The sequence below is a fragment of the Chelonoidis abingdonii genome, chromosome 8 (genome assembly GCF_003597395.2).
Source record: "Chelonoidis abingdonii isolate Lonesome George chromosome 8, CheloAbing_2.0, whole genome shotgun sequence".
Lineage (NCBI taxonomy): Eukaryota > Metazoa > Chordata > Testudines > Testudinidae > Chelonoidis > Chelonoidis abingdonii.
Window position 1 is genome coordinate 7,145,815 of NC_133776.1, and position 13,318 is coordinate 7,159,132.

The 13,318-nt window shown below is 44.1% G+C and overlaps 1 protein-coding gene across 4 annotated transcripts in view; it reads left to right on the forward strand.

Annotated features, from left to right (window-relative positions):
- The window catches only part of DIS3L2 (DIS3 like 3'-5' exoribonuclease 2), a 404,569-nt gene that overhangs the window by 302,219 nt on the left and 89,032 nt on the right, over positions 1 to 13,318 (forward strand). For all 4 annotated transcript variants that reach the window (XM_075068347.1, XM_032803899.2, XM_032803901.2 and 1 more), the window contains one exon: positions 5,675 to 5,782. In XM_075068347.1, the coding sequence (XP_074924448.1) occupies positions 5,675 to 5,782 (108 nt within the window). The remainder of the gene's footprint in view (positions 1 to 5,674; positions 5,783 to 13,318) is intronic.

The window sequence follows — 13,318 nt, forward strand, 5'->3', positions numbered from 1 at the left end:
CAAGGGGTCACTCATGGAAGTCAGCAGACTGATTGTAATCAACCTGAACCAATTGAGAGTAGTCAGCCAGGGGAGGGCAACAGAGGAATTAGATCGTTTGTGGGGAATAAAATTGTCCATGTGACTGTGAAAATCCCAGGGGGTTATTCTTAAACAGTATTTGTTCTTTTTATTCTTTATCGTGTTGATTGATTGATTTGCCCTGCTGATCCCTGAAAAACCTCTATGGCAATTCCCATTGATGATAGGGCTGTCCTGGCTCACCTGCTGCTGAACTTGGCTAGTGAGCCAGTCACAGCTCCAGCAGATGTTTCTGCCTTTTAAAGCCAATGGGGAGTTTTCCAGTACAGTGTGTATGCCCCCTCCAGCTACCCCAGCTCTCCAGGAATCAGTACTAGGTCTGAAAACGAGCCATTGGATTCTGGAGGCAGTTTATTAACCCAAGAGGCAAACCCCAAAAAGCCCAATGTTCTCAGACGCAGGGTCGAAGAGTTACATGGTACTACTATGTGAACCTGCCAGTCAGAAGGACCAGCTGTTGAACAGTAGGTCAGGACATGTTAAGTTTTATAGCCACAGAAAGACACTACACAGGAGAACTTCCATCTTCAGTGCCCGTTTCTCCTAGTCTGGTGTCACAGTGACAGGTCCTAGTGAATGCTCTCTGCCAGCAACCCACTAGGACTGCAGTGAAGGAAATCCGTATCTCTGTGCTCTGGATCTCGGCATGTTTCAAGCTTCTAGAGCCTCAGCAGACCACGGATCTGATTCCTCCCTTGGGTTTTCTGGCATGTTTCCTGGGACCTGACTCTGTCAGCTCTCCCTCCTCAGAAATGGAAGTCCTCAGCCGACCTGCCCATAGCCCCCAAGAGCAGCGCTCTCTCCCGCTCTCCCCCCATCGCCTAGTTATTTAAACAGTTCCTCTCCCAGAGCTCCACCCCAAAGGTGCAATGCTCCTGATTGCAGTTTAACTCTCTCAGGAGCATGCAGCAGTTGTGAAGCAGTTAACACACAGTCACACACCTGGCACAGACTCTGACACATTAGTGCTCTTTTATACTTACTTGTATAATGCACAGGCGAGTGCAGATCATACAAAACAATGAGCATTACACACAGGTCTCTTTCTATCTCACCCTTCCCTTAGGGTTCATTGCTGTCCAGGAAGGCAGGCAGGCAGTGTCCCCCTGCCTCACACAGTCTGTTACATGCTGCGTGGTCTCTCCCTCATGAAGCCCCTTCCCCAGCTTCACTGACCTTGCTCACTCCTGTCTCATGCTTCATCTTCCTGTCCTCTCTTGTCATGTGACTTGCTATTTAAACTCTTCCTAGCCACCTTTGTTCTACCTTTTGAGTAAGTTTCCACTGCTCTCACGTTCCCCTGCCCTTCAGAGGGGTGAGCTGGACTGAATTTCTAAGGTTTGAGCTGCCTTTTTAGCAGAACATTTGGGTGATTAAGGTACTGTCATTAACCTTAAATATTTCCCTTTGTATCTGTCTGGTGTGTACCTGCCACGGGACCTGCCAGGAATAGTGGATCTGCACACGTATTCATGATACAACAGTTTTTCAGAATACAACTTCACATTATCGACCAGAATTCATAAGTTGTTCAGACAGACCCCCCTAGTTCCTCACTCAGCTCTCATCTGCATCCCCTGCGATGTCAGTAGGGCACACAAAGCTTGTCATACAGATTTGTAACTGACTCAGAAAGCACCATGGGGAACAGATAAAACATGGCAAAAGGAAACAACTTTCTCTTAAGATGTTTGCTTGCTGGGCCCTTGTTAATTCAGCTCCATACTTGGGAGATGGGCAGGAAGAAGATTTATCTGAGGGGAGAGAGGGAACAGTAAACTCTCTGCCTATAACTTGATTTCAACCCAGAAACCCAATAGGTATAACTTGATTTCAAATGCAAACCCACAGTAGAGTGTTGTATTCATCAGCCTCTAACTCTGACTGAAGTAAATGCACTTTTCATTGTTTTACACAGTGGGGTTCTACTGCACATTAGACTTTCCTGGGGGCTGTTAGCTCCCTCCCCACTCGTCATTTGGCAGACTGTTCTTTCTAGTTTTACCACTCAGTCTCTGCAACTGTATTTCTCAGAGTAATCGAAAGTGAGAGCCCGTCAATCCCTGTTCCTGTGATTGTGGTGGTTACTTTATTTCAGTGATGTACCACACTCCAGTTACAGTAAAAACAGAGCCCGAGGAGGTGGGCCCCATGGTAGTGAGCCCGTAGTTATTTGCCTAGGAAGCCAGTTCACATTTAAGGTAGAATTCTTTCCCTATATTTCAACCAGCTGAATGTCTACATTCCATAGTAATCCATGTACCGGCTGGCATATACTGCTATCTCTTGGCAGATGGTCACCTTGCACGTTCTAAGGGTAAGGCATGTGAAGAGATGAGGCCTCTGTTGATTATTCAAGACACCGCTATGCATCACTGATACTTTGCAAATCTTTCACAGATCTTTAAATATGTACATCTGAAAAGCAGAGTGCTCCTCCTACCCCAAGTCCTGTGCAAAAGCCTTTTCTAGTGAAAGAGGGAGCTAGGGGACAACCCCTAATAATTCCTTTCTTCTGAAAACCTGACGGAACTGTTGCTTCTTTTATGTATAAATACTGCCCTCATATGTCTTAAGAAATCCGATGCTTAGTTTGTCTTACAGTCTTTGACTGTATCGTCTTAGTGGTCAGGCCATGAGACGAAATGTGCAAGCATGACCCAAACTTTGTATGTCACAACTGTGAATTTATTCTCTATGTAAAATATGTAGGAGAATCCAGATATTAAACAGATGCAGACAGCTGACCAGAACTATGGAGGTGTGGCCTGAACTCAGGACTTAATTCAGCAGAGCACTTAAGCACAAGAGAAGTCCCATTGACTTCAATGGGACAACTCACTTAAATACCTTGCTGAATCAAGGCCTAAAACAGGACCATGAATTGAAACAACCCTTGCATGATGACTTCTCTAGCTTCACTCAAATCAGTTTGCCTCTTAACTCCTTTTCCCTGCCTGTGAAATGGGAGTAATATTTCTCTACTAGATATAGTAGGTTTGTAACAATTAATTGAAGATGAGTGTTTAGTACTATAATTGTAATCTGAGCTAAAGCTTTATGTTTTACATCATCAGAACCTCTTCTATGCCATTATAGCCTCTTGAGTCAGTTATTAATCATGCTCAAGTACACTTAAGAGAACTTTTTAAATCAAGAGCATCCTCTTATATCATCTGAGCTATATTTTATGCCTAGGGTCACCGCAGATTTCATGCAAAGCATACTGGATCCTGTATTTCTCTAGCAGAATGTAATTGCTTCAGTAGGAGATCAGGGAAGGGGAAAGCTGTCATACACAAACTTATTCAAATCAAGTATCGTTGATGTCAACAAAGAGGCCTGCTTGGGTTCAGTGCTTTCAGATGCCTCCATCGCAGAGTGTGGGTCCCTGTGGATTTTTGGATGTGATCTCTGTAGTCTCAGTTATCACAAGATGACAGTTTTCCAGAGAAGAGGCACCTGCAACTGCGTTCTTTATTCTGGATTATGCATTTAGGAATTTTATTGAACTACTATCACTTGTTCTGTGTGATCTGTACATGTCAGTAAGGATTTTACTTAAAACAATCACATGAGATTTTAGTAAAGTGGGAATTTCCAACATCCCATAACCTTTCTCTACATAATGCCTGTGTTCTCTTTTCTGCTGTGTGTTGACAGAGCTCATTCTAAATTTATAACCTTATGTTGTTGGCCTTTCCAGGCAGCATGGCAGACCTCACGTAGCATATCTGTAAATTATGAACTTACTAGTATTGTTAACGTGCTTTTCACAACTGGAATAACACAGTTGACAGCCTTTGTGTTGCGGGAAACAGCTTATCATAATCTTTGCCCTGCTGACCTTCCAGTTGAACCAGCACTGCTGATTCATATTGAAAGTGGCTCCTGAATTGTCAAGAGACCATACAGTTAATCTTTTGGCATTAATACGCAGTGCAATTAGAGTGGGTTTATGAGCAATGGTCTAGTGCCAAACTACAAATGCGACTAAATATTCCAAGAACTTTCTTTGAAAGCTAAAGGTAAGTATCAAATGTGTGTACTTTGAAAAAGAAATAGTATCCTAATTTTTATTTCTTGTGCGTTTTGAGAGCCCAGTTATTCATCAGAGTTCCCGATATAGCAGAACTGTCTCTAAAACATGGGTGTCAGGATTCGGAACAGTGTGTGTTAATGTGACTTAGCTCTGGTCTACACTGAGGAGAGAGGGTGGGGGGGTTGATCTAAGTTATGCAACGTCAGCTATGTGAATAACGTAGCTGAAGTTGACATACATAGATCGACTTACCATGGTGTCTTCACCGCGATGAGTCGAGTGCTGCCACTTCCCTGTCGGCGCTGGAGTACAGAAGTTGACGGGAGAGTACCCAGGGGTTGATTTATTGTGTCTAGACTAGATGTGATAAATCGATCCCCGCTGGATCGATTGCTGCCCACCGATCTGGCGGGTAGTGAAGACATACCCTTAGATAGCACTATTTCTATGTTTACCATGGCGGTGGGATTTAACAGTAGAAATAAAACTTAAACTTAATATCTAAAATATTGATATTGCGAACTCTTCTGAGCAGGAAATTTGTGTTCCTCCTTATCTGTAAAGTACCAGGCTCCTTACTGACCCTATATAAACAATAAGAATATGCACATTTTGATTAGTGTATTTACTGTTTTTCAAAAGGGTCAGTAATGAGAGAGGAAATACAAAAATGAAACTTCAGATCATAAGATTTGACTCACTAAATGGCTGCTAAATATGATCGTTTCCACAGGTGTCACCTGGAAAATAACCAGAGAGACGACAACTCTCTGGCGTAAATCAGCGCAACATCACTGAAATTGCTGGAATTACGTTGATTTACCCCAGCAGGAGAACTGGGCCCCAAACCTTTACTCTTAGCTATAGTCTGTTCAGGAATAACTGATTTGATAGGCATCAGGGATCAGCTTCACAAATATTGATTGGACGTGGGCTACTATTTCACAGATGAAATCCCAGCTAATTACTTCTGTCTGGTTCTGATATACACTGGTATTGTGGTGAACTGGAAGTGAGTACAATAAAAATAATCACTGTTCCCTGTCTTGGCTTCTCAGTTCCCTTACTGCATGTAGGCTAGTCATAAGACAAGTGCTTTTCTTTGGTTATCTAGCCAATATCTCCACTACCTTTTGACCGAGGCTACTGAAGTGCTATACGAACTTCAGTAAAACCTTGTGTGACATAGGGAAGTATTATACCTATTTTGCAGAGGGCAAATTAGGGCAAGTTAAATTACTTACCTAATGTCAGTCTGCATGTGACAGAGCAGGGAACAGAATCAAGCAAGACTCCTGTGCCACTGACCACTGGAAAACTCCTGCCTTTCCCAGTTATAGTTTGCTGAGCTTCCCCCATCCCTCCCAGTGTTAAAGTGGCCACAAGAAGGCTGCAGAAGCTATAGAGGTTGTAACTTTGAGAACTGAAGAGATGCTCCATTTAAGTGACTCTGTGTAGACCTTTTCCTTGCTTTTTGTTGGGGACCTGTGCCTTGGGGGAGTCAGAACGCAAGAAATGAATGTCTTTACCCGTGCTGTCTTGTTTTTTCAGGTGATCCCTATGCTTCCCAGGCTGCTTTGCGAGGAGTTGTGCAGTCTCAATCCTATGAAAGACAGACTGGCGTTTTCTGTAATGTGGAAAATGACTCCAGAAGGCAAGGTAACCCTGTGCACCCTGTCTGCTTCATTCTTCCTGGGCACTCTTTATAGGCAAGGTCATCCGCAGCACTGGACCACAGTGATGTAAAGAGATAGGGTACTAACATGGGTAATCCAGGAACATGTCTGCTCAAAATAAAGGCTTCAGGAATCTCCCCAATCCCGTGAACACTGTGTCCTGTGGATAGGATTCTGTGGTAACAACTGACTGGAGCAACCTCGTGATGAGAGGGATGGAAACAATCAATGTTATTGACGGTGACTGGGAGAGAGAATGAATGTTAGGAACAGAGGATTTCTGCAGCACCATATTAGACCACTTGTCTCTTCAGGATCTTGTCTCCAGAAATAGTTACATTTTTCTGAAGCACCAGATATTGATTCAGCGCCTCCAGCCCTCCCGACATTTCGCCAGTTATGCAGTGCTGTGACTGAGGAAAATACTCCTTCCTGACCCCTGTGGTGGGCAGCTTATGCCCTTTATCATGAGTTTGGATTATTACTTACAGAACTAGAAAGTATATTAATGGGCATACTATGATGTAGCCCTTATAAAAAAAAACCTGGTTGTACTCTTTGGGGCTGTGCAATTTGTAAACAAACATCACCTTTATTTCTCGTGATTTCAGGCATGCAGGTGCAGCATGTTGGCACTGAAGGCATCAAGTGATATTCCACTTGTCTTCGTGTTCGACCCGTGGTGGTGAGGGGAGCAGTCAGCTCTTCCTGGGACTTCATTTCTTTCTCTCTGTTCATCTCCCATCCCTCTGGGCAGAGTAACAGTCTACTTCTTGGTTGCTTTTATGGTGGCAGGTCCCTCTCAGAGCAGTGCCTGCGTGTCCCCTCCCTAAAAGGCTTTGGGACACAGGAAGAGTGTTTTTGTATTTCAAGCCTGCTGCTCTCCCATAAGCGTGTTGCTTTTATGCATTGTGTCCTTGCCAAGGTTGTTGGAGTGTCTGTGTTTTGGGATGATGTGATCCTGAGGTGACCTTTCTAATGTTAGTTTGGCTTCATTGTAAATGTCCACATTGCTCCAGAGGGGCTCAGAATCTCATTGTACGTATTAGCAATGAGGAATTGAAGGCAAGTTAATGAACCTCACTCCTTCTAAGAGGAGACGACAACCACAACCCTTTTTCCAGCTTGGCTTTTCTCCAAGAACTTATCCTTGAGAGTCAGGGCAAAGCACCTCTGGTGCTACGACACTGTGGTGCTTGTGTAGGCAGGAGAAATTGGATCATTTTCTCTTTTCAGGGTTAGTAAGAAGTGAAGTCTGTCAACAGGCCATTCTGCTTGCTGAACGTGGCCTTTGAACTTCGATTTCTCTGTCAGTGGCATGCAGAGCTGTAAGGAATGATGACGTAACATGGAAAGAGGCTAGGAACACAGGGGCCTTATGAGCAAGATTTAGCTATTGCTTCTGTTACAAAACAGTATTTTGATGCTGAGTTTATAAAGCACTGCCTGAAAGAACCACTATAGGGTAAGGGCTTGTCAGTAATCCCTTACAATACAAACAAACCTCCAGTTAATATGTCTGCCAGTAAAATGCCTACAGATTCCCTACATGGGAGTGACTGATTTTTTAAAAAGTAAAACAGTGGCAGTCCTTTAACCCTTTCGGAAGACTGGTGGCATCTGGTGGGGCTTTTGAAATCACTCATTGCATTATAATCAACTGTTTTAGCACTACACAGGAGCATAACAGGCCATGCTGTCTGGCCTACAACTTGTGCAGCCCTGTGAACTTCAGTAGGATGTTCTGGAGTGCCGCCTGCGAAGTGCCTTTTCAAGGATCTGTGTATTAACTGCTCCATTATTGTCACCTTGTTTCAAGAATATGTTTCAAGAACTGAGCCGCGCTGTGTCAGTGCGGGCAGAACGAAGCGTATTGCAGCGGAGATGCAGCCCCCGTTCTAAATTCCACTGCTGTGCACTGCATATAAACTAGCATGTAAAGTTCTGTCCAGTTTCCTTTTTTGTGGTGCTTGAAACACAATGCTGCTAATGAGGACAGTAAACTGCTGTGGTCTGAGACACCTGATGTAATTAGTGCTTCTTCCTGGCTCTCAACCACTACCATCTGCTCTAGATTTGTTAAAAAGTGTCGACAACAGGCGTCCATATGCGTTCATATGGGCAAGAAGTATCCAAAATCTATTTCGATGTCTTCACAGAACATGTTTAATGTATGTGTGAAAACCCAGTAAACCTCAGTTAGAAGCAGTGTCTTAGTACACCTCTATCCTGATATAACGCGATCGTGGGGAGCCAAAAATCCCTACCACGTTATAGGTGAAACGCCATTATATCAGGGTAGCGGTGGCAGGGCTGCAGTGGTGATTTAAAGGGCCTGGGGCTCCGGCTGCTGCGGGAAGCCTGGTCCCTTTAAATTGCCAGCCGAGCCCCGGGGTAGCGGAGGCAGTGGCAGGGCTGCAGCAGAGATTTAAAGGGCCTGGGGCTCCTCGCAGCAGCCAGAGCCCCAGGCCCTTTAAATTGCCAGCGAGCCCCACTGCTGCAGCCCTGGGGTAGCAGCAGCAGGGCTCCAGCGGTGATTTAAAGAGCTCCAGGCTCTGGCCGCTGCGGGGAGCCTGAGCACTTTAAATCACCGGCCGAGCTCCCGGTGCCAAAACCCCAGGGTAGCAGCGGCAGGGCTCTGGCAGTGATTTAAAGGGCCTAGGTCTCCCTGCAGCAGCCGGAACCTGCCGGAGCCCTGCTGCTGCAGCCCTGGGGTAGTGGTGGCAGGGCTCCAGCGGTGATTTAAAGGGCCTTGGGCTCCCCACAGCAGTCGGAGCCCCGGACCCTTTAAAGTGCCACCAGAGCCCTGCTGCTACCGCGCCATATGCGAACTCGTATTATATTGGGTCACACTATAGCAGGGTAGAGATGTAGTGCTAGTAGAGGTGGTATTAAAGTGCACTTTACGCCAGTTGAAAAGAATCAAATGTCACAAGAATCAAAATTGCATACTCCATAACACACTGCAGCAGCCGCCTCAGCTGCCTTCCAGGGGTCAGGGATGGTGAATGGTGTCCAGAAGATAAAATAGCAGGGGAAGTCAACACCAGCTGCTATTGGCAGTGCCTGTTCTTACGCCTTGCCATGAACACGGCCAGCCTATGTTCAGACGCAGGCTGGTTGATCTCCTGTGGCTGTATCATACTGTAGCCGATATTTAAGAGAAATTAACAGAACTCGGCAAGATTTGGCTTCTGCTTTTGTCAGTCAGGCAGGAAAAGTGAGATTTTGGTTGAATGTTTAAATTTCAGGCAGCAAAACAGAAATCTAGTCCATGCTGCTTCTTGTTAGGGACAATAAGATATTTTAGAGAGAAATGGCGGGGAAATTCGGAGAGAGATCTTGTATAAACGTCAAGATCAGGAGTGGATCTGTTGTGCAATATAGTATAATGTTATTCATCGGGCGGTTGATTCCAAAGCAAACCATTATCCAAATATCATTCGGAACCTACCCATTTTATATGCCACATTTGTTGTAGTTCTCTGTACTCTCCCTATCCATTCGGTGACTGTTCTGACATCTGTCTGAAATAGGATCTCTGTTTAAGAGCTTATCTGCTCTTCCTCTTTCTGCTTCCCACTCCAACCATGAAGGTACAATACTGCGGTTATTTCAACAACAAGGAAACTATGATGTCACAATTCCACTGCTATATGGAATTGTTTTCAGGTGGAGATTAGCAACAGGAAGAGATGAACTTCTAAAAATCAAGAGCCTACTTTCAAGCAAATCTCCCTGGTGGTAATAAAGGAGGGTGAATACAAATACAATATGGAAACAGACTTGCTTGTCAGTGGTAAACTTTCCATCTTGATCAACTGCTCTTTAGCGCCACTGGGCTTCCCATTCTGTATCTGTATTTTCAAGATTATCTAATCCAAGGGCAGCTAACACTCTCCAGGCTAAAATTTGTCTCAGATTTCGAGACCTGAAGAAAATTCCTGGCCTCTGTCAAATTTGCCGAACTAGCGGGTTTGTGGGGTTTTGCCCTTGACTCCTCCTATTTAATCCTTCATTAACGTACTGAAAAACATCTAGATGTGTGGCTATGCCCACTGCATATCACCTATTTCGTCTCATTGTTTCCTTGTATTCCTCCATCTTCTGTCTCTTGTGTTGTACTTTGATTGTCAGCTTCTTGGGGCAGGACCATCTCCGTGTTCTGTTTTTACACAGCAGCTGACACAATGGAGGCTTGATTCAGGTGTGTTGGTGGTTATAATAATACTAATGAAGCATTATATAATACAGCTTAGTTCTGGAACTAAATACCGTTGTAACTGTCGCTGATTGCATTTGTTCCCTTCTTTAAAGCAAAGCTTGTCCGAGAAAGCAACCTTGAAAACATGTAGAGTCCAGTTTTCCAAACATGCAGTGCAAACTGCACGTCCAGTTCCTACAAATGTGCATGCAAACGGCCAGTTAGAATTTTAACTAGCTGATTGCACTGATACCAATATACATGTGCAGTAATGGTTCATGAAAGTTAGGTATGTGGTTGTACGCCCGCTTTTGAAAACCAGCATCACTTTTAGTTCTCAACCTTTTTCATACCGTGACCCCATGGTTCAATAGGAGAGTCCTGATGCCTACTTCAGACTAGCCATAAAATAAAGGAAGATGGTGTCAGCACCCTGAAACCTGTCTGAGGACTGCCCCCCAATGGGATCCTATTCCCTGGTTGAGAATCCGTGATCTAACTACAAGGCAAAGGAAATTCTCAGCTAGGGCCATTCATTAACTTAGTCTGCGTAATGAGTTCCCAGCTTTGCCCAAATCAGAGGTGATTCATTCCGATAAAAATGTAACTTTGCATGTTTGTATCTGAATTCTCTTTGCTGCACCTTCCATATTAAGGAGGAAGCCAACTATAGGTTATCTTGTAAAATCCAGGATTTTATCCACCTCTGCTGTGGGAGAAGCATTGCTTTTACTAGGAATTCCTTTTCTGTTTTTTGTCCTGTCCTCTATATTTTTTAATGTAGATGTATGTGGATGGAATTATTTCACCTACCGATAGACATAATTAGTACCCAAGTGCCTAAATCATTAACAGTTTTGGATCTTACAGCAGTGAGAACCAGGTTTGATAAGAGTCTTGTTTTCATGCAGCTGTTACCAATAGCTAGAGATTAGAACATTGACAAGTACAGGGAGATAATAAAACATTTAAATGCCATGCTAGGAGAGCGTTCCCTAATTTACAGAGGGTTTGTGTGGATGAATGAAATTAGAAGTTCAGTTCCAATAGAGGAAACTCAGCCTTGTACAACATTCATTTCACTACTTTGAGCAAAATCTTTCTGGGTGCTTGAGGACCCCTTTGTTTGCCTAATTAAAACATAAACTGTTTATTTTTCTTTAACCTGCTAATTATTTTTGTATTTTTATTAACCTGCTTGCCTTTTGCCCATGGCATGGCGTTTAAACAGACCCTGCAGCATCTTAGTTACCTTACAGAAAACCTCCATGGCTTTTGATAGGGAGTTTTTTGGCCCAGTGATTTAAACAGACAAACAAAGAAAACAAAACAACCCCCCCCCCCCCACACACACACACACCACAAACAGAGGGGAGTGAAGTTTTTTTTTTTAAAAAAAAATGTTTAAAGTTTCTTGGTTTCCATCAAAAAGAAAACCTTTTCCCATAGTGATCTGACATTGTCTGCTGTTGAAGAATGGACTTTGGAAATAATGTGTGTGACATTGAAAAATAGCACTAATTTACTGTCAGAGCTTTTAGAAGCCCTGAAATATAGACTTTTCTGAGTAGTCGTTACTCGTCCATCACAGGGGGCAAGAGACCAGCATTTTCCCTTGTATATCATTTCTGATTTCTCTGACAGTGGCAGAAGAATGAAGTTTCTTTTATTAACAACATGGCATCCAGAAGGGTTGGGAACTGTTACAGTAGCCCCAATGTGTTTTGCATAAGAGCGCAGAGTCTTGGAATTCCAATTCCTGGGTTCAGTGTTCCCAAAACACAGTCAGTATATAGAAGGGGAAGGAGGCCTGCTAGAAACAGACCAACCTGGCAGCAGATCTCACTGTGTATCAGTGACCAAGTAAAAGTAGCACCCTACAACTCAGAATGAGGGTACGTCTTCACTACCGGCCGTATCGGCAGGTAGCAATCAATTTCTCGGGGATCGATATATCGCGTCTCATCTAGACGCGATATATCGATCCCCGAACAAGCTCCTGTTGACTCCGGAACTCCACCAACGCGAACGGCGATAGCGGATTTGACAGGGGGAGCCGCAGAGGTCGATCCCGCGCCGTGAGATCGGTAGGTAACTCGATCTAAGATACTTCGACTTCAGCTACGCTATTCACGTAGCTGAAGTTGCGTACCTTAAATCAATAATCCCCCCCCCAGTGTAAATCAGCCCTAAGTGTTAAACTGAACTTACTAGAACGCAGTGGAGCAGAGATCGGACAGAATAGCTTTTAAAATAGGAGGATAGCTAATTCCTTAAGTTCTGTTAATTGTAATAATTTCTCTAAAATACACATATATGATATACACACACATATCCCTCTTCATCATCAACTACACTTCTGAGAACTTTAAATCACAAGACATTACCCTCTGGTTGCTGAAGACTTAGAAAAATGTGTCCCAGTGTTTGGGACACGTCCTCATTTAATAGGAAATAGACCTAGATGCCCAGTGATTTGCAGTTCCCCAGTCTGTTGAGTTATGCTGCATGTGTGCATGTTGGTGTGCTAAGGAGGTAAATAGTAGGAGTGTAAGGGGGGGGGGGTGAATCAGCTTCTTCAATGGAAAATCCTTCCCCAGTTCATGCCCTCCTCTGGCAATGCCCTGGTTCACTCTGCCTTACCAAGAGCTGGCATTCCTCCTGGGATACTCCCACTTGCCAAAGCTGCCTCCTCCTTGAATGGCCCTGTTGCTCCGGCAGAGGAAGTGAGATTGCTGCTTGAGCCGAGCCAGAATTAAAACGCTCCACTCGTCCTCTAAGCACTTCTGCTTAGTTTTACCCTCAACCTTCTTCTCCAAACTTCTCATCGCCCCGTCACACTTTGAGTCTGATTCCCTGTCCTGGAGCCCGTTCTCCTTTGTCCCGTCACATTCTCACCACTCTGAGCAGCTTTGCAACATTGGTACCATGCCGCATCCAAAAATGTGGCTCTTTTCCTTTCTGTCCTAACAAATAATTTAAGATTAAATTCTAGAGACATTTTATTAAACAGTTTAAAAATATGGGTGGTTTCTGTTTGAATTTTTTTTAATTGATTTCATATGCGCTTAGTGGCAACGTTTCTTTGTTGGATCTGAAAGATTGTGGAAACTCACAGATTATTCCTTGCCATTCTTTGGGCTGAACCCTGGCCTGAGTAATGGGTTTAAGACCCATTGAAATGAGAGGGATGGAGATTGGTAGGTCTGGACCAAGAGGGGCCAAAGTATGTACAGCCCATGTACTTCATAGAATATCAGGGTTGGAAGGGACCTCAGGAGGTCATCTAGTCCAGCCCCCTGCTCAAAGCAGGAT